Source organism: Hippopotamus amphibius, chromosome 11 (genome assembly GCF_030028045.1).
Source record: "Hippopotamus amphibius kiboko isolate mHipAmp2 chromosome 11, mHipAmp2.hap2, whole genome shotgun sequence".
Classification (NCBI taxonomy): Eukaryota; Metazoa; Chordata; class Mammalia; order Artiodactyla; family Hippopotamidae; genus Hippopotamus; species Hippopotamus amphibius.
The window spans coordinates 53,023,736-53,045,288 of NC_080196.1; the positions used below are offsets into that span (position 1 = coordinate 53,023,736).

The 21,553-nt window shown below is 38.1% G+C and overlaps 1 protein-coding gene across 1 annotated transcript in view; it reads left to right on the forward strand.

Annotated features, from left to right (window-relative positions):
* NEK10 (NIMA related kinase 10) overlaps positions 1 to 21,553 on the forward strand; it is a 267,865-nt gene that overhangs the window by 239,752 nt on the left and 6,560 nt on the right. Inside the window, exons 33-36 of the mRNA XM_057700444.1 lie at positions 741 to 762; positions 5,843 to 5,943; positions 9,451 to 9,561; positions 21,010 to 21,118. Of these exons, the coding sequence (XP_057556427.1) occupies positions 741 to 762; positions 5,843 to 5,943; positions 9,451 to 9,561; positions 21,010 to 21,118 (343 nt within the window). The remainder of the gene's footprint in view (positions 1 to 740; positions 763 to 5,842; positions 5,944 to 9,450; positions 9,562 to 21,009; positions 21,119 to 21,553) is intronic.

The following is a 21,553-nucleotide window of genomic DNA, read 5'->3' on the forward strand; positions in this document are numbered from 1 at the left end:
CTGTTCAACGGTCGTCATAAAGAATGAACTATAACTGGGTATGTTGATAAAAAAGAGCCTCCATGACAGACTGAAAATAAAAATTGTAAAACAGTCTTATAACGTGTCACCAGTTATTTAAAAAGAGGGAAAGAAAGCATAGATTTTCTACAATAGTAGCTTTCAAAGTCTTCTTGGAAATGACCCTCAATAAGAGACACACATTTTGTATCTCACCTGAGTGGACCCTTGCAATGTACTCTGAAATTTTTCTATTCCATTCTACTTCATTTCATGCCATTCCATTCCATTTTTCAAAATGATGGTCATGACTCATTAAACTGATTCAGGACTCAACCACAGTTTGAAAAATATTGTTCTGAAGATACACACTGAAGTATGTAAATAGATGGAAAAGTAACTGGAAGGCAACACACCAAGCTAATATCAGAGGTTACTTCTGGGGAGGCAGCTGATTGGTGGTGGTTCCAGGGAGCCTCGAATCTCTTCTGGGATACTTAGGTTGTTTTACATTTGTTTGCTTGCTTTACAGTGGGCATCTGTAATTAAACATTTTAAAATTTATTTTTTAGAGAGTAAGCAATCAAAACTATTTTCAAAACTCAAAGGCTCTCTGGGATTGAGAGAGTAGTAGCCAAGGGTCTTAATAAAAAGTAATTTTAAATAACACTGCATATTGATTCATTCAGAAGGCAAGCATTCTAGCTAACTATTGGTGTTTTATGTCTAGGGCCACACAGATGAGTACATTCTTGTGGCAAGGTAGGCATCCTACTCAAAATATCATCACAAATCTAAGAACTATCTGCCATGCTGTGAGATTTTAACTCATTACCTATGATGAAAGTCCACATACCAAAAACATAAAGTAATCAACATAAGAGTGATCAAAAAGCAAGCCATCCAGTTTCAGAAAATGCAAAGTTAATGTTCCTGTAGCAACATTAACTTGGCCACATTAATTTTGGGTATCAGACTAGACAAACAAATAGTTATGTTTTTTTTAATTTATTAATTAATTAATTTATTTTTTTTGGTGGGGTACACCAAGTTCAATCATCTGTTTTTATACACATATCCCTGTATTCCCTCCCTCCCAATGGTTATGTTTTTAAGAATTATTTCTGCAAAGAAGCACCACTGTAGAAAACATGAAGTATGTACACTTGGCCATCTCTGCAGGCTGGAGCAGACACCTCCAGCTCTCTGTTTTCTATTTCAGAGATACCTTAATTCTTTCTGATTTAACTTCACATTTTTACCCTAAGGGTAATTTACTAAACCTCATCTTATTGGTCAAGTAATTGATACTTAAAAGGAGTTAGACACAGTTCCTAGAGGAGGTAGATCCTTTAAATGTCAAACTTTTAAACAGGGTATTAAATGTAGATGAACTAGAACTAGATTTCTTTTTGGGGGGGATCAAAGTTACCTTTTTTTTTCTTAAGCTCTTTATTGGAGTATAATTGCTTTACACTATTGTACCAGTGTTTGCTCTACAACAAAGTGAATCAGCTGTGTTTATACATATATCGCCAAAAACCCTCCCTCCTGTGATTCCTTCCTACCCTCCCTATCCTGGCCTTCTAAGTCATTACCCACCATCGAGTTGATCTCCCTGTGCTATGCAGCAGCCTCCCACTAGCTATCTTTTTTACATTTGGTGGTGTGTATATGTCAATGCTACTCTTACTTTGTCCCAGACTCCCCTTCACCTCCCCCCCACAACATGTCCTCAAGTTCGTTCTCTACATCTGCATCTTTAGTCTTGCCCTGTCACTGGGTTCATCAGTAACATTTTTATAGATTCCATATATATGAGTTAGCAAACGGTATTGTTTTTCTCTTTCTGGCTTACTTCACTCTCTATGACAAACTGTAGGTCCATCCACCTCATTACAAATCACTCAATTTCATTCTTTATTATGGCTGAGTAATATTCCATTGCATGTATGTGCCACATCTTCTTTATCCATTCATCTGTTGATGGGCATTTAGATTGCTTCCATATTCTGCCTATTGTAAATAGTGCTGCAATGAACATTGTAGTACATGTTTCTTTTGGGATTATGGTTTTCTCAGGGTATGTGCCCAGTAGTGAAATTGTTGGGTTATATGGTAACTCTATTTTTAGGTTTTCAAGGAACCTCCATACTGTTTTACATAGAGGCTGTACCAGCTTACATTTTCACCAACAGTGCGGGAGGGTTCCCTTTCCTCTGCATCCTCTCCAGATTTATGGTTTCTAGATTTTTTGATGATAGCTATTCTGACTGGTGTAAGGTGATATGTCATTGTGGCTTTGACTTGCATTTCTCTAATGATTAGTGATGTTGAGCATCTTTTCATGTGTTTGTTGGCCTTCTGTATGTCTTCTTTGGAGAAATGTCTATTAGGTGTTCCGGCCATTTTTGGATTGGGTTATTTGTTTTTTTTGGTATTAAGCTGCATGAGCTGCTTGTATATTTTGGAGATTAATCCTTCGTCAGTTGCTTTGTTGGCAAGTATTTTCTCCCATTATGAGGGTTGTCTTCTTGCCTTGTTTATGGTTTCCTTTGCTGTGCAAAAGCTTTTAAGTTTCATGAGGTCCCATTTGTTTATTCTTGATTTCATTTCCAGTCTTCTAGGAGGTGGGTCAAAAAGGATCTTCCTTTAATGTATGTCATAAAGTGTTCTGCTTATGTTTTCCTCTAAGACTTTTACAGTGTCTGGCCTTACACTTAGGTCTTTAATCCATTTTGAGTTTACTTTTGTGTATGGTATTAGGAAGGGTTCTAATTTCATTCTTTTCCATGTAGCTGTCCAATTTTCCCAGCACCACTTATTGAAGAGGCTGTCTTCTTGGCATTGTATATTCTTGGCTCCTTTGTCAAAGATAATGTACCCATATGTGCATGGTTTTAACTCTGGGCTCTCTATTCTATTCCATTGATCTTCTTTTCTGTTTTTGTGCCAGTACCATACTGTCTTGATCACTGTAGCCTTGTAGTATAGTTTGAAGTCAGGGAGCCTGATTCCTCCAGCTTCATCTTTCCTTTTCAAGATTGCTTTGACTATTTGGGGTCATTTGCGTTTCCATACAAATCATAAAATTTCTTGCTCTATTTCTGTGAAAAATGCTATTGGTAATTTGACAGGGATTGCGTTGAATCTGTAAATTGCTTTGGGTAGGATAGATATTTTCACAATGTAGATTCTTCCAATTCAAGAACATGGTATGTCCCTCCATCTGTTTGTATCAACTTTAATTTCTTTCATCAGTGTCTTATAGTTTTCTGCATACAGGTCTTTTGCCTCCTTAGGCAGGTTTATTCCTAAGTATTTTATTCTTTTTGTTGCAATGGTAAATGGGAATGTTTCCTTAATTTCTCTTTCTGATCTTTCATTGTTAGTGTATAGGAATGCAAGAGATTTCTGTGCATTAACTTTGTATGCTTCTACTTTATTAAATTCATTGATTAGTGGTAGCAGTTTTCTGGTAAAATCTTTAGGGTTTTCTACACATAATATCATGTCATCTGCAAAGAGTGACAATTTTACTTCTTCTTTTCCAATTTGAATTCCTTTTATTTCATTTTCTTCTCTGATTGCTGTGGCTAAAACTTCCAAAACTATGTTGAATGATAATGGTGAGAGTGGGCACCCTTGTCTTGTTCTTAAAGGGAATGCTTTCAGTTTTTCACCATTTAGAATAATGTTGGCTGTTGGTTTGCGACATATGGCTTTTATTATGTTGAGGTAACTTCCTTCTATGCCCACTTTCTGGAGAGTTTTTATTATAAATAGATGTTGAATTTTGTCAAAAGATTTTTCTGCATCTGTTAAGATGATCATATGGTTTTTATCCTTCAACTTATTAATATGATGTATCTCATTGATTGGAGTATATTGAAGAATCCTTGCATCCCAGGGATAAACCCCACTTGATCATGGTGTATGATCTTTTTAATGTGCTGTTGGATTCTGTTAGCTAGTATTTTGTTGAGGATTTTTGCATCTATATTCATCAGTGACATTGGTCTGTAATTTTCTTTTTTTGTGACATCTTTGCCTGGTTTTGGTATCAGGGTGATGGTGGTCTCATAGAGTGTGTTTGGGAGTGTTCCTCCTTCTGCTATATTTTGGAAGAGTTTGAGAAGGGTAAGTGTTCGCTCTTCTCTACATTTTTGATAGAACTTGCCTGTGAATCCATCTGGCCCTGGGCTTTTGTTTGTTGGGAGATTTTTAATCACTGTCTCAATTTCAGTGCTTGTCTGTTCATATTTTCTATTTCTTCCATGTTCAGTCTTTGGAGATTGCACTTTTCTCAGAATTTATCCATTTCTTCCAGGTTATCAAATTTATTGGCATATAGTTGCTTGTAGTAGTCTCTCATGTTCTTTTGTATTTCTGCGGTGTCCGTTGTTACTTCTCCTTTTTCATTTCTAACTCTGTTGATTTGCATCTTCTGCCTTTTTTTCCTGATGAGTCTGGCTAATGGTTTATCAATTTTGTTTATCTTCTCAAAGAACCAGCTTTTAATTTTTTTGATATTTGCTATTATTTCCTTCATTTCTTTTTCACTTATTTCTAATCTTATCTTTATAATTTCTTGTGTGAAATTGCCAACAAACTCAGTAAAGATACCCATAAAGAAAATACTATTTCTTTAAATGTTATATTTATTTTCTTTTTTGTTGTTTGTATTCTAAATATAAATTTTCATATGCTAATAATAAAACAAGTTAAATCTTTTAATGGCCACATTAAATTTCTCTATAAATGTTTTGATAACATGTTTTTATCATAAAATATGTGTTTTCTCAGAAAACATTTATTTAAGTATCCGTTTTCAAAATCTTAGCTGATGCTAAAGCAATGATTGTATTCACTTTTAATTTCATGTGGCTCAAGATTGTATGGAGGTAAGAAAAGAACTTTGAAACTTTTCTTTAAAAAAGAGAAATTGGCAAGAAGGAAAAGAGCAGGAATGTGGGAGAGGATAATATACATCCACATATCTGAAGTTTCTCTTCCGTTTTCCCCACTGTGGATCTGAGGGTGAGAGGCAGCAGAGGGGTCCTTGTGGCTAATATAAGGGTTAAGGCCATTCCTTTAAACAACTTCACATCCCTGAAAGTTAAGAAAGGGCCACTTGTGGCTATGACATGTGAATCTGGGAAAGCAGCTTATATGCAATTTGATGCCAAGTTAGCCTAGAACTGTGAATGTGATGTGGCTCCTTGAGAATTCAGGATAAAGCATAAACGTGTCTTATTTAGACCTGAAGAGAAATCTAGGTGAAATTTATAATTAGTAATAATCAAGGGTTTGAAAGTAACATAATTTTCAAACCCTTGATTATTACTAATTATAATTTATTGGTTTTTCCTTTGCTCTGTAAAATTGCCTATTCTGTGTTTGTGTTTTTGTAGTTTTAAAAAAATAGTTTTATTTGCTATTGGAGGCATAATGAATTTAAAAATTTTAAGTGTGATACTCTCTTAACTGCATATATCTGAAGCCTAGCTTTTTAATGGCCACAGTATCCAAGACATCACTGACTCCTTGTGGCAGCCTGATATAATTGCAGGCAAAATTTCCAAGTGAAAAACAGTCTTTCAGATGTTACAAATGATAACATCATTATGTTACTTAAAGGTATGAGAAGTAGAAGGAATGAATTGTTCATCCCATGTCATAAAGTATTGAAGTGTAACAAGGTCTCTACATATTGTCTCATTGGCAGAATGAGGGTTTTTACTTTAATTTTTTTTTTCAAATTTTACCCCATTTTCCATTAATACCACTTTTGAAGGGGAAAACCAGTCTCTTGATTAACTGCAGGATTTGTCTTCCACAGCATCTGCAGGAATTGCTGTGTCCCAGAGGAAAGTACGTCAGATCAGTGATCCTATTCAGCAGATCTTAATCCAGCTGCACAAAATCATCTACATCACTCAGGTCAGTGTGCTAGCTGTTTATTTCCTTTTCATGTTAAGTATAAGTACAAGGTGCTAATATTGCTAAAGAAGTACTTTGAGAAACTTTCAGTTTGAGTGATGCTTTTTCTTATTCTCTTCAAATACATATATTTGGGAACACGTTAGCTTAGCAGCAGAGCTGGGAATGTCATAGGGTAAAAGAAGCAGATATTTCAGGTTTTCCCTATGACTCCTAACCTGTTCTTTCACTGTTAGTGCCCAACCAAATACAAACTTCAACACAAATGGTCCTTCAATGTGGGGATGAAAATGGGGACAGAGCTGGGCTTCTGAGAGCTTTACTACAGGAAGGAATGGAAAGTAGTGCCCTTATCCTGATGATGCTGAGATAAAACCAAGACCTCTCAAAAAAATGAAAACACAAAATTCAGGATTATTAAAACTTTTTCTACATCTCAGTGATCCTTAGGCATTGGGAAAGAAATCACTGGTTGCAAAGTATTTATAAAAATCTTTCTAATGATAAGCAAGTTGAATGGTGATTTACCAAAGGTATATACTATTAATGAGAAAACAAATTTTATAGATAAATAAGTATAGATATTTGGACAAGAAATTAACTAATATTTTGAAGTTTAAGATTGTGTGTCTTAAAATGTAGTTCATTCATTTGTTCATCTTTTTATTTGGTATGTAATTACTAGGTGCCTACCATATACCAGCCACTATTCTAGGCACTTGAGACACATCAATGAGCAAAACATAAACGTTCCTTTATCTTAAGATTCAGAGACCCAGTCTGATAATTCCGTCAGTTGCCAATTATGGTAATTCCAATTAAATATTCAGGTACTAGAGAGAAATATCACCAGGGCAGTGGAACAACTGAGCCCATTTTAAGTCTAACTTGGGCTAATATGCCTACCCCCCACCAAAGAAGCAAACAAAACAAGAAAACATTTTGATTAGTGTACCATGGTGGCATTATGAGACTAGGAATTAGAGTCAGTTTATGACTGGTGTCCATTATTTCCTGAAAGCGTGTGTATTTCCTTTTTCTCCATGAGTAGTCACTCTAATAAATAACTGCAGGGCTTTTTGGGGAAGGGTTGGAGGAAAATTTATAGTGCATACGTGTAGCAATGTTTGAGGTCCCTTCCTCAAGTGGCCCCAGCTTTCTCACTAATCTAGGGACTTTGTGTCTTTGAATTGACCAAGGTCTGGAAACTATGTTAGAGTCTGTGACTCTTAATTGAGGGCAACAGCAACTCAAATCACATTTTTGTCTACCAGACCTAGAGTTTCTTTTGCGTTATATGGATTAAGGGATACTCTACTAGGATGGCCACATGTTTCTTTCCCAGGAACACCCCAATCAGTTAACTACCATTGAAGATCTCTGTGGGCCAGGCATTCTAATTAACAGTGTACATCCCCACCACCCTTTATGGTAAATGCTCCTAACTTGTCACTGGTAGTCAGGGGCTGCCTCTTGGCCTTTATTTCTCTGGGGTCACATCATCCCCATTGGAATCATGTACTTTCAGTGTCATACATGGCCTACAAAGGAGAACAACTGTACAGGTCTTCAGGGATGCTGATTCTCCCCTCTCCAATGTGTTTCTCACTGCTTTAGTGAAAGTGAAGCCAAATCTGGCCTCTATACCCTGACACCGAGTTAAATGTCAGAGACAGAGTTTTGGGTGAAGTAGAAAAGAATAGCTCTATTGCTTTGCCAGGCAAAGGGGGCCATAGCAGGTTAATGTCCTCAAAACTGTATGTTCCAATCTGAAAGTGGTAGTGAGGAGTTTTATAGGAATGGTTCAAAGAGGGTATCATTAGCTCATGGACATTTTTCTGATTGGCTGGTTGTGGAGTAATCAGGAGTCAGTACCATCAGCCATCGTCCAACCTGTCTGGGGTCTACATGCTGGTGGGCAGCATACAGTTAACTTCTCCCATCTGGTGCGGGTTTCAGTATCTGCAAAGCAGCTCAAAGATATTGTTGTGTATCCCTTGGTGGGGAGCCAGGACCCTGCCTCAAAGCTGAACTACTGTTTCTCTTGGCTGTTCCTCCCTTGTCTCTGCATCTCCTTCCTTCCCTAATTAACAACTGCTTTAATTTGCCAGATGGAACTCAGGGAAGTTCATGGAAGCTGAATGAAGCCTATTTCCTATAATCAAAGAAATGAGGGGCACAGGAAGGCTTTTGTGCCCAGGAGCCCCCACAGGGTCCTGTTTGGTATCAAAAGGAATGGCTTCTGAGGGTTCTTGGTGAACAAAATTGGGAAGTAAGTGTGCAGGTCACCCATAGTAAATCTACCCCAGCATTCTTGTCTCTCCAAGCCTTTGAATTCCCTCCTCCACAAGCCAGAGAAACGCTGGCATTTTATCCTCATTAAATGTAGGCTACAATTGAGTCCATATTTTAGGTACACCAACCAATTAAGTCACCACCTCCAGCTGCACAAAGTAATATATTAAATCTAGACTGTCTAGTAAGTGAATACATTTGAATGAATTCAGTTTGATACAGTGCTATATTTCATCCTTCTTGGCCTGACACCCTTAGAATCCACTCCTGCACGTGTTCTCTGGGTTGCTGCTGACATAGATAGCAAAATCTTGTAATTCTTTTGATGTATAAGCTGTTTCCTCCTTGGTAATGATGTGCACCAGTCATCCTTCATCATATTGAGATGTGACCCTTGTTGCTGACTTAAAGCTCACCGTTGTGGAACAATTGAATGAGCATCCCTTTTTAAGATATTACCCCTCATCTCTCCTAAGTGAGGTTAGTATAGAGTTTTGAAATGAAAGAAGGCTTGTCTTCTCAGATGCAACTTCTGGTGGGTAACAGTAGGGAATTATCAAGTCCAAAAAGGTGTCTTGTGGTACTTTCCCTTACCTTCTGCATCCCAACCAGTGGTTTCCTACTATTTACTTATTAAATTTAACTCATCCTGCTGAGCCCTAATGTATACAAATTCACTACTCTCTTTCTTGATCAAATTGGTCCCTCCAATCTGATTTCTCTCCAGCTGTATATTCAGAAGCACACACAGGCAGACCTCTGATTCTCTACTAATGTGGATGTGTGCTTTCTGGTCCAAAGTGTCAGGTCCTTCAGGATAAGGGCCATGATGAGAGTGTTCACCATGGTCTGGGCATGACACAAGCACTTAAACATTCATATAATGCAACTTTGCTTGTAAGTCTGTTGTTTACCAAATTAAATTTATACATGCAACTAATATATAATTTAGTTGTTCTGTGAAAAAATAATATAAATAAAATGAGAGAACAGTAACATAATTAGATGTACCCTTTTGAAAGAAAACAGAGTAATGCATTTCATCTGGATTGTAGAATGAAAAATTGTAACATCAAGTCATGCTATCTGAAGTAAAATTTAAGTTCTTATTTAGTCCTGTTGAGTGAATATTGTTACCCTCACAGATGCTTCCTGGGAGTCAGCTATGCATTGTTAACAATGTGCTTATGATGATTTTCTCATTTTATGCAGCTTCCTCCCGCTTTGCACCACAATTTGAAAAGAAGGGTTATAGAGAGATTCAAGAAATCCCTCTTCAACCAGCAAAGTAACCCTTGTAATTTGAAATCTGAAATTAAAAAGGTATAGTATTCTACATATAAGAATTCTTCTTTGATTAACAAAAACACATCATGAGAATTAAACTTTATGCATCCTGTGCTTGTATCCTCTATTTAAGCTCTGCCCTCTACTAAAGGATATTGTCAATATTTGTTTTAGTCCACCTGGGCTGCTACCGTAAAAATACCATAAAGTGGGGAGGTTATAAACAGTGGGAATTTATTGCTCACCGTTCTGGAAGCAAGAAGTCCAAGATTGGGGTGCCAGCATGGCCAGGTCTGGTGAGGACGCTCTTCCAGGTTGCAGACTACCAACTTGTTACTGTATCCTTATGTGGCAGACGAGGCAAGGGAGCTCCTCCAGGCCTCTTTTTTGTTTGTTTGTTTGTTTGTTTGTTTAAGCTCTTTATTGGAATATAATTGCTTTACACTCTTGTACCAATTTTTTAGGTACACCAAAGTGAATCAGCTGTATTTATACATATATCCCCATAGCCCCTCCCTCCCATGACTCCCTCCCACCCTCCCTGTCCTGGCCTTCTAAAGCATCACCAATCATCGAGTTGATCTCCCTTTGTTATACAGCAACTTCCCACTAGCTATCTATTTTACATTTGGTAGTGTATCTATGTCTATGCTCCTCTCTCACTTCATCCCAGCTTCCCCTTAGACTCCACCCCCAACCCTAGCCCCGTGTCCTCAAGTCCATTCTCTACATCTGCATCTCCACTCTTGCCCTGTCATTGGATTCATCAGTACCATTTCTTCATATTTCATATATATGACTTAGCATACAGTATGTGTTTTTCTCTTTCTGGCTTACTTCACTCTGTATGACAGTATCGAGGTCTATCCACCTCATTAAATATACTTCAATTTCATTCCTTTTTATGGCGGATATTCCATTGTATATATGTGCCACATCTTCTTTATCCATTCATCTGTTGATGGGCATTTAGGTTGCTTCCATGTCCTGGCTATTGTAAATAGTGCTGCAATGAACATTATGGTACATGTTTATTTTTGGATTATGGTTTTCTCTGGGTATATGTCCAGTAGTGCGAATACTGGGTCATATGGTAGTTCCATTTTTAGTTTTTTAAGAACCTCCAAATTGTTTTCCATAGTGGCTGTACCAGTTTACATTCCCATCAACAGTGCAGGAGAGTTCCCTTTTCTCCACACCCTCTCCAACATTTATTGTTTCTAGATGTTTTGATGAAGGCTATTCTGACTGGTGTGAGATGATACCTCATTGTGCCTTTGACTTGCATTTCTCTGATGATTAGTGATGTTGAGCATCTTTCCATGTGTCTGTTAGCCATCTGCATGTCTTCTTTGGAGAACTGTCTATTTAGGTCTTCTGCCCATTTGTGGATTGTGTTATTTGCTTTTTGGTATTAAGCTGCATGAGCTGCTTGTATATTTTGGAGATTAATCCTTTGTCCATTGTTTCGTTGGCAAGTATTTTCTCCCATTCTGAAGGATTGTCTTCTTGTCTTGTTTATGGTTTCTTTCACTGTGCAAAAGTTTTTAAGTTTCATGAGGTCCCATTTGTTTATTCTTGGTTTTATTTCCATGATGCTAGGAGGTGGGTCAAAAGGATCTTGCTTTGATGTACGTCATAGAGTGTTCTCCCTATGTTTTCCTCTAGGAGTTTTATAATGTCTGGCCTTACATTGAGGTCTTTAATTTGTTTTGAGTTTATTTTTGTGTATGGTGTTAGGAATTGTTCTAATTTCATTCTTTTACATGTAGCTGTCCAATTTTCCCAGCACCACTTATTGAAGAGGCTGTCTTTTTTTCCATTGTATATTCTTGCCTCCTTTGTCAAAGATAAGGTACCCATATGTGCGTGGGTTTACTTCTGGGCTCTCTTTTCTGTGCCATTGATCTTCCTTTCTTTTTTTGTGCCAGTACCATACTGTCTTGATCACTGTAGCCTCGTAGTATAGTTTGAAGTCAGGAAGCCTGATTCCACCAACTCCATTTTTCCTTCTCAAGATTGCTTTGACTATTTGGGTCTTCTGCATTTTCATACGAATCATAAGATTTCTTGTTCTAGTTCTGTGAAAAATGCTATTGGTAATTTGACGGGGATTGCATTGAATCTGTAAATTGCTTTGGGTAGGATAGACATTTTCACAATGTTGATTCTTCCAATCCAAGAACATGGTATGTCCCTCCATCTGCTTTAATTTCTTTTATCATCTTTCATTTCTTTCATCAGTGTCTTATAGTTTTATGCATGCAGGTCTTTTGCCTCCTTAGGCAAGTTTATTCGTAGGTGTTTTATTCTTTTTGTCGCAATAGTAAATAGGAGAGTTTCCTTAATTTCTCTTTCTGATCTTTCATTGTTAGTGTATAGGAATGCAAGAGATTTCTGGGCATTCATTTTATATCCTGCTATTTTACTAAATTCATCAATTAGTACTAGCAGTTTTCTGGTAAAATCTTTAGGGTTTTCTATGTATACTGTCATGTCATCTGCAAAGAGTGACAATTTTACTTCTTTTCCAATTTGGATTCCTTTTTATTTCATTTTCTTCTCTGATTGCTGTGGCTAAAACTTCTAAAACTATGTTGAATAATAATGGTGAGAGTGGGCACCCTTGTCTTGTTCCTGTTCTTAAAGGGAATGCTTTCAGTTTTTCACCATTTAGAACGATATTGGCTTTTGGTTTGTCATATATGGCTTTTATTATGTTGAGGTAATTTCCTTCTATGTCTATTTTCTGGAGAGTTTTTATCATAAATGGATGTTGAATTTTGTCAAAAGCTTTTTCCACATCTATTGTGATAATCATATGGTTTTTATCCTTCAACTTGTTAATATGATGTATCACATTGATTGATTTGCATATATTGAAGAATTCTTACATTCCAGGGATAAACCCCACTTGATCATGTTGTGTGATCTTTTTAATGTGCTTCTGGATTCTGTTAGTATTTTGTTGAAGATTTTTGCATCTATATTCTTCAGTGATATTAGGCTGTAATTTTCTTTTTTGTGTGATATCTTTGTCTGGTTTTTGTATCAGGGTAATGGTGGCCTCGTAGAATGAGTTTGGGAGAGTTCCTGCTTCTGCTATATTTTGGAAAGAGTTTGAGAAGGATAGGTGTTAGCTCTTCTCTAAATGTTTGATGGAATTCACCTGTGAAGCCATCTGACCCTGGGCTTTTGTTTGTTGGGAGATTTTTAATCACAGTCTCAATTTCCATACTTGTGATTGGCTGTTCATATTTTCTGTTTCTTCCTGGTTCAGTCTTGGAGGATTTTACTTTTCTCAGAATTTATCCATTTCTTGCAGGTTATCAAATTTATTGGCATATAGTTGCTTGTAGTAGTCTCTCATAATCTTTTGTATTTCTGCAGTGTCAGTTGTTTCTTCTCCTTTTTCATTTCTAATTCTGTTGATTTGCATCTTCTCCCCTTTTTTCCTGATAAGTTTGGCTAATGTTTTATCAGCTTTGTTTATCTTCTCAAAGAACCAGTGTTTAGTTTTACTGATCTTTGCTATTGTTTCCTTCATTTCTTTTTCATTTATTTCTGATCTCATCTTTATGATTTCTTTCCTTCTACTCACTTTGGGATTTTTTTGTTCTTCTTTCTCTAATTTTTTTATGTGTAAGATTAGGTTGTTTATTCGAGATTTTTCTTGTTTCTTGAGGTAAGACTGTATTGCTATAAACTTCCCTCTTAGAACTGCTTTTGCTGTGTCCCATAGGTTTTGGGTTGTTTTGTTTTCATTGTCATTTTTTTTCTAGGTATTTTTTTTCCTCTTTGATTTTCAGTGATTTCTTGTTTGTTTAATAACATATTGTTTAGCCTCCATGTGTTTGTATTTTTTATACTTTTTTTCCTGTAATTGAATCTAGTCTCATGGCATTGTGGTCAGAGAAAATGCTTGATATGATTTCTATTTTTTTGAATTTACCAAGACTTGATTTGTGACCCAAGATGTTATCTATTCTGGAGAATATTCCATGTGCACTTGAGAAGAAAATGTATTCTGTCATTTTTGGATGGAATGTCCTATAAATATCAATTAATTTGAGATGGTCTAATGTGTCATTTAACATTGATCCCAGGGACTTTGAAGCATGGCAGGGGAAGAGGAAGAGAGGCAAACCGGTGGTGGGACATTCCAGGAGCAGAGGACCAAGAGAGATGTGGAGGACCTTTCCCCTGCCCACTTGGGCCTGGCAGGCCTGCTGGGCTCCTGAGTCTGGTTCCTCGGTCTCTCCAGCTGAATGGGTCACACAGGCATGGGAGGGAGGAAGGAGAGGAGAAGAGGGAGAGAGGCAGACAGCAGTGGGGCAGACCTTGCAGGACAGGAGGATCAGGGGAGTCACTGTGGGAAATCTCCCTACCCACTTGTCACTTGGAGGCCTGTTGCACCCCCAGGCCTTGTCTTTGGTCCTCCAGGGGCCCTTCTAGGTCTCACTGGTCCTAGGGGTGTAGAAGAAAAGCAGGGGAGAAGAGGAGAGGCAGGCAGGGGAGGGGGCCTTCTGGGATTGGAGGACCAAGGGAGTCAGGGAAGGTATTTCCCTTGCCCACTAGCCCTGGGAAGCCTGCTAGGCTCATGGACCTGGTCTTTCACACTCCAGACCCCCTCCAGCTGCTTGGCACCTAGGCAAGTGGGGGTAGGGGAGAGGAAGAGAGGCAGACAGGGACCCTATGAGACTAGGAGATCTGGGGAATTGCCACAGGCATTACCCTAGCCCAGTTGGCCCTGGGAAGCCTGTTGGGCATCAGAGTCTGGTCTCCTGCCTTCCAGTGCCCCCTGCAGCTGTGAGGGTCCTGGGGGAATAGGAGGGAGGGAATGAGGAAGAAGAGAACCCAAGGGGGAGTGATCCCCTGAGATTGGAGGACTAGGGGAAGTGCCTAGCATTTCTCCCACCAACTCAGGCCCAGGGAACCTGCTGTGTACTTTGACCTCGTCCTTTGCCCCCAGCACCAGAGCCGTTACTGGGCCCCTCTGCCTCATTGGGCCCAAGCCTCATTCCCCATCAACCCCCAGGGCCTTTTCTAAGTGTAGGCCCTGCCCATTGCCTAACCTCCCTGATCCTTGTCTAAACCCCACCCCCAAAGCCAAGGCCTTTTCTGGCTTTTTCTTTTTCTTTTTCTTTTTTTTCCTTCCCACCTCCTCACTTTGGCTATTGCACTTGTTTTACCTTCCAGTTGTTGCTCCATCTTTTTAAAAAAAATTTCTTTTCTAACACATCTGTTAGTTTCCTATTATCTTATTTTTTATCTTCCTATTTTTCTGCTGTTCTCCTACTTTTGTTTTTCATTTTCCTACACCACATGGCTTGTGTGATCTTGATTCACAAGCCCAGGGACAGGCCTGAGCTCCTGAGGTGGGAGCTCTGAGTCCAAAACATTGGGCTAACAGTGGAACCCAGTTCCCAGGGAATGTTCATCAGAGTGAGGTCTCCCAGAGGTTCTCACCTCAACACCAAGACCCAGCTATACTCAACAGCCTACAAACACCAGTGCTTGAAACCTCAGGCCAAACACCCAATGGGACAGGAACACAATCCTGCCCATCCAAAGTGAGGAGAAAATGAGACAACAAAAAATATGTCACAGATGAAGGAAAGAGGTAAAAACACACAAGACCAAATAAATGAAGAGGAAATAGGAAAATTGCCTGAAAAAGAATTCAGAATAATGATAGTAAAGATGATCCAAAATCTCGATAACAAAATAGAGAAAATGCATGAAACAGTTAGTAAGGACTCAGAAGAATTAAATAGCAAAGAAACAGTAATAGATAACAAAATAACCAAAATAAAAAATACTCTAGATCATATAAATAGCAGATAACTGAGGCAAAAGAATGAGTAAGTGAGTTGGAAGATAGAATGGGGAAATAACTGCCACAGAGCAGTAAAGAGAAAAAAGAATAAAAAGAATGGAAGACAGCCTCAGAGACCTTGGTGACAACATTAAGCACACCAACATTCAAATCATAGGCATCCCAGAAGAAGAAGGAAAAAAGAAAGGGTCTGAGAAAATATTTGAAGAGGTTATAGTGGGAATCTTACCCAACATGGGAAAGGAAATAATCAAGTCCAAAAAGCACAGAGAGTCCCACACAGAAGAAACCCAAGGATAAATACACTGAGGCACATGTTAATCAAACTAACAAAAATTAAACCCAAAGAAAAAATATTAAAAGCAGCAAGAGAAAAGCAACAAATAACATATACAGGAAAACCCATAAGGATAACAGCTGATCTTTCTGCAGAAACTCTGCAGGCCAGAAGAGAGTGGCAGGATATACTGAAAGTCCTGAAAGAGAGAAACCTACAGCTCAGAATACTCTACCCAGCAAGAATCTCATTCAGATTCGACAGGGAAATCAAAAGCTTTCCAGACAAGCAAAAGTTAAGAGAATTCAGCACCACCAAACCAACCTTACAACAATAGCTAAAGGAGCTTTTCTAAGCAGGAAACACAAGAGAAGGAAAAGACCTACAAAAACAAACCCAAAACAATGAAGAAAATGGTAATAGAAACATATATGTCAATAATCACCTTAAATGTAAATGGACTAAATGCTCCAACCGAAAGACAAAGACTGGTTTAATGGATACAACAACAAGACCCTTATATATGTTGTCTAAAAGAAACCCACTTGAGACCTAGGGACACATATGGACTGAAAATAAGGGAATGGAAAAAGATATTCCATGCAAATGGAAGTCAAAAGAAAGCTGGAGTAGCAATACTCATATCAGACAAATTAGACTTTAAAGTAAAGACTATTACAAGAGACAAGGAAGGAAACTACATAATGATCAAGGGATCAATCCAAGAAGAACATATAACAATTGTAAATATCTATGCACCCAACATAGGAGCACCTCAATACATAAGGCAAATGCTAACAGCCATAAAAGGGGACATCAACAGTAACACAATAATAGTAGGAGATATTAACACCCCACTTACATCAATGGACAGATCATCTAAACGGAAAAAAAATAAGGACAACCAGGCCTCTTTTGTAAGGGTGCTTTTTATAAGAATACTCCTCTAAGGGCTTTATCCTGATGGCCTAATTACCTCCCAAAGTTCCCCCCTTGGGGGTTAGTGTCAATATACAAATTAGGGGGCACAAAAACATTGAAACCATAGCACTACTTAAGATACTAAATCAAGGATATATCTTTTCCTCTAATTTTCTCACCTTTATTTCTGAAGCCATTGAGTTCAATATACTAATAGAAAGTTCTTTCAGTACTTTTGCATGTTTTCTTAAGAAGGAATGTTATTAAATATCTTTAATTTAAATAAATATATATACATGTGTCTTTTTTAGAGAATTCTATTCCTACTTTGTTAGAATATTCTCCAACTAGCCCCTAAATTGATCTTTGCAGCTCTGAACAAGTCACTTAACTCTCTGAGGCCATGATTTTTATCACCAGTGAGGGTGGAATGAACAGTTTCTAAGTTTCTTTTCATCTTCAACATTCTACAGTCATTCTTACATAAGGAAACTAAATCACAAAGAGGTTAAGTCAAATAGAAAATTGTTTATCTCTGGTTAACACAACTTGGCAATAGGAAATCTATTTGACTTGGTCAGTAGCCATTTTGATACAGGCGTTTGCGATGGTCACGGGCTCCCATTCTCCTATCCCAGAAAAACACAAGGCCCCAGCAGCTTGGGCCCATTTATGTAAAGATGCTTGATCCCATTCCAGTTTTGTATGTTTTTTAAAAGCTTCAGCATATACTTAATTTTGGCATAGGCATGCTGCCAATGAACTTTTTCTTTAAGATTTCTTTTTCCTTTACTGTATCCAATCTGTAGCATAAATTAACTCTTCATTTGGGAAATGTTGGAGGACAGAGTTAACCAAAAATGCCCACTGAACTGAGAAGGCATCTTGAGACAGAAGCACGAGGCAGGCAGTTCCATGTGATCAATGGGGTAGCTTACAGGGTTGGATCTGGATCAAGTGGACAGTGACCCGGAAGCGGTCTCAGATGCACCCTGCATGTCCGTGGGGACACTGGGATAGTTTTATAGTTAACCTAGGGTATGGGGATAGGTGCTCAGAAACAGGATGTGCCTTCCTAAGTCAAGTTTTATGAATGGGTAACTGGTCTCGTGGGCTCCGGGAATATGTCAGTGAAGGTCTTCATTGTTTAGGGACTAACAGAGCATGGAGGCCACCTGGTCCTGATGATTATTAAGCAATATCTCTTAACTATAAAGCCGCTGATAACAGAGAAGTGATTTTTGTGCAGTACAGTCCTGGATAGGGTCATCAGGAGGACAGGAGGAGCTGTATAGGCCCAAGGTGGCATCAGTGACACTAACAGTCATATAGGCTCTTTGATAAGGAATACCAACAGTATGTTTCTACTTTTTTGCCTTACATCAGTGGTGTCTTCACATATACAAACAGGAGATGGGGAGAAAAACCACACAGCTGAAGGTAAAAAAAAAAACACAAACCCTACCTCATCAGAGGTTAGAGAGATTTTATGAGTTGTCTTGGCAAATAAGGCTGAGAAACAAAGCTGGGGGAGATCAAAGCAGAAGTGGAGGAGACTTCAGATATTTCTTGTATGATATTCACTTATGGCATCATGAATACCAATAAACGGGAAAAAACTGGAAGAATTCCCTCTAAGAACAGGAACAAGACAAGGGTGTCCACTCTCACCACTATTATTCAACATAGTTTTGGAAGTTTTAGCCACAGCAATCAGAGAAGAAAAAGAAATAAAAGGAATACAAATTGGAAAAGAAGAAGTAAAATTGTCACTCTTTGCAGAGACATGATATTATACATAGAAAACCCTAAAGACTCTACCAGAAAACTGCTAGCACTCATTGATGAGTTTAGTAAAGTAGCAGGATACAAAATTAATGCACAGAAATCTCTTGCATTCCTATACACTAACAACGGAAGAGCAGAAAGAGAAATTAAGGAAACTCTCCCATTCACCATTGCAACCAAAAGAATAAAATACCTAGGAATAAACCTGCCTAAGGAGGCAAAAGATCTGTATGCAGAAAACTTTAAGACATTGATGAAAGAAATCAAAGACGACACAAACAGATGGAGGGACATACCATGTTCCTGGATTGGAAGAATCAACATCGTGAAAATGACTGTACTACCCAAAGCAATTTACAGATTCAATGCAATCCCCATCAAATTACCAACGGCATTCTTCACAGAACTAGAACAAGAAATCTTATGATGTGTATGGAAACGCAAAAGACCCCGAATAGCCAAAGCAATCTTGAGAAGGAAAAATGGAGTTGGTGGAATCAGGCTTCCTGACTTCAAACTATACTACAAGGCCATAGTGATCAAGACAGTATGGTACTGGCACAAAAATAGAAAGGATGATCAATGGAATAGAATAGAGAACTCAGAAGTAAGCCCAAACACATATGGGCACCTTATCTTTGACAAAGGAGGCACGAATATATAATGGAAAAAAGACAGCCTCTTCAAGAAGTGGTGCTGGGAAAATTGGACAGCAACATGTAAAAGAATGAAATTAGAACACTTCCTAACACCATACACAAAAATAAACTCCAAATGGATTAAAGACTTACATGTAAGGCCAGACACTATAAAACTCCTAGAGGAAAACATAGGCAGAACACTCTATGACATACATCAAAGCAAGATCCTTTTTGACCCACCTCCTAGAATCATGGAAATAAAATCGAGAATAAACAAATGGGACCTCATGAAACTTCAAAGCTTTTGCACAGCGAAAGAAACCATAAACAAGACTAAAAGGCAACCCTCAGAATGGGAAAAAATAATTGCCTATGAAACAACGGACAAAGGATTAACCTCCAAAATATACAAGCAGCTCATGCAGCTTCATACCAAAAAAGCAAATAACCCAATCCACAAATGGGCAGAAGACCTAAATAGACATTTCTCCAAAGAAGACATACAGATGGCCAACAAACACATCAAAAGATGCTCAACATCACTTATCATCAGAGAAATGCAAGTCCAAGCCACAATGAGATATCACCTCACACCGATCAGAATGGCCATCATCACAAAATCTGGAAACAACAAATGTTGAAGAGGGTGTGGAGAAAAGGGAACTCTCCTGCACTCTTGGTGGGACTGTATGTTGGTACAGCCACTATGGAAAACAATTTGGAGGTTCCTTTAAAAACTACAAGTAGAACTACCTTATGATCCAGTAATCCCACTCCTGGGCATATACCCAAAGAAAACCATAATCCCAAAAGAAACTTGTACCATAATGTTTATTGCAGCACTCTTTACAATAGCCAGGACATGGAAGCAACCTAAATGCCCATCAACAAATGAATGGATAAAGAAGATGTGGCATATATACACAATGGAATATTACTCAGCTATAAAAAGGGGTGAGATGGAGCTATATGTAATGAGGTGGATAGAACTACAATCTGTCATACATAGTGAAGTAAGTCAGAAAGAGAAGGACAAATATTATATGCTAACTCACATATACAGAATCTAAAAATGGTACTGATGAACTCAGTGAGAAGAACAAGGCTGCAGATACAGAGAATGGACTGGAGAACTCGAGGTATGGGAGGGGGCGGGGGGTGAAGGGGAAACTGAGATGAAGCGAGAGAGTAGCACAGACATATATATACTACCAACTGTAAAATAGATAGTCAGTGGGAAGTTGTTGTATAACAAAGGGAGTCCAACTCGAGGATGGAAGATGCCTTAGAGGACTGGGGCGGGGAGGGTGGGGGGGACTCGAGTGGGGGGAGTCAAGGAAGGGAGGGAATATGGGGATATGTGTATAAAAACAGTTGATTGAACTTGGTGTACCCCCCCAAAAATAATAATAAATAAAATTTAAAAAAATTATCTACACTCTGGCTGTAGAATTTATTTTAATTAACTTTTGGAAAAGACAAATACATCATTTTTTGACATAATCTCCTTGCCTTTCAATAAACTTTGTTCATCTGTCAAAAAAAAAAAAAAAATGTTCCCAGAGTTAATGAATAGAACTTGCCTTCCTCTCTTCAACCTAACTCTCCATGCCTCCATAACAGGGACAAATGTCGTAGCCCTTTTTCACTTTGTCATTAATATGCAACACCCAGCCTTTTCACTCAAGTTCCTCTCACCTGGAATGTCCACTTGACTTCCTTGCATCCAACCCAAATCCAGCCTTTGAGGTTCAGCTCTCGTGTTTCCTCTACAGAGCTTCTGAAAACCATGCTGGTCTTCATGAAGCATCCTTATTTGTGTAAGATTACATCTCACCACCTCATTTCACATTTCATTATTTAATGCATTGCCCCATTGTTTTATGTATGTTAGCCTGTATACAAGGAATTGACAACTGAAGAGCACTAACTTTTCTGGGCAGATAAGCACACAGAGGTCTCATGTCATTTGATTCTGAATGAAAAATAAGATGCATTTTTGCTTTTTTCTGTTTCAGTTATCTCAGGGATCTCCAGAACCAATTGAGCCCAACTTTTTCACAGCAGATTACCATTTATTGCATCATTCATCAGGTGGAAACAGCCTGTCCCGAAATAACCCAGCAGGTAATGGTCTTCAACACAGAAAATCAGGCTTTCACAAAGAAATAGATTGTTTGGATCAGCAGCTATCCTTAAAAGATTGTCTTCAATTTAAAATGAAAATAGAGCTTATTTTTGATTATCTATGGTGATGGTTGGAAGGCCATACAGTAGGAGTCTAGAAATGCCATGAAATTTATTTTACCCACTTCTGACACCTTCGTGGATCATACCATAAGCAAACAGAATCTGTGTGGGTAAATATTTATCTATCTATTTATTTGTTTGTTTATTTATTTATTTATTCCTTTTATTTATTTCTTATCTGATGATGGGAAATCAAATGCCCAAAAGCATCCAGGGAGATAAAAAGGAGAAATGAAGAGTTTGAATAAAACAGAAAATTTGAAACTTACCTGAGGAATCCACATCAGATATATTTAATTTTTTTTTCTTTTT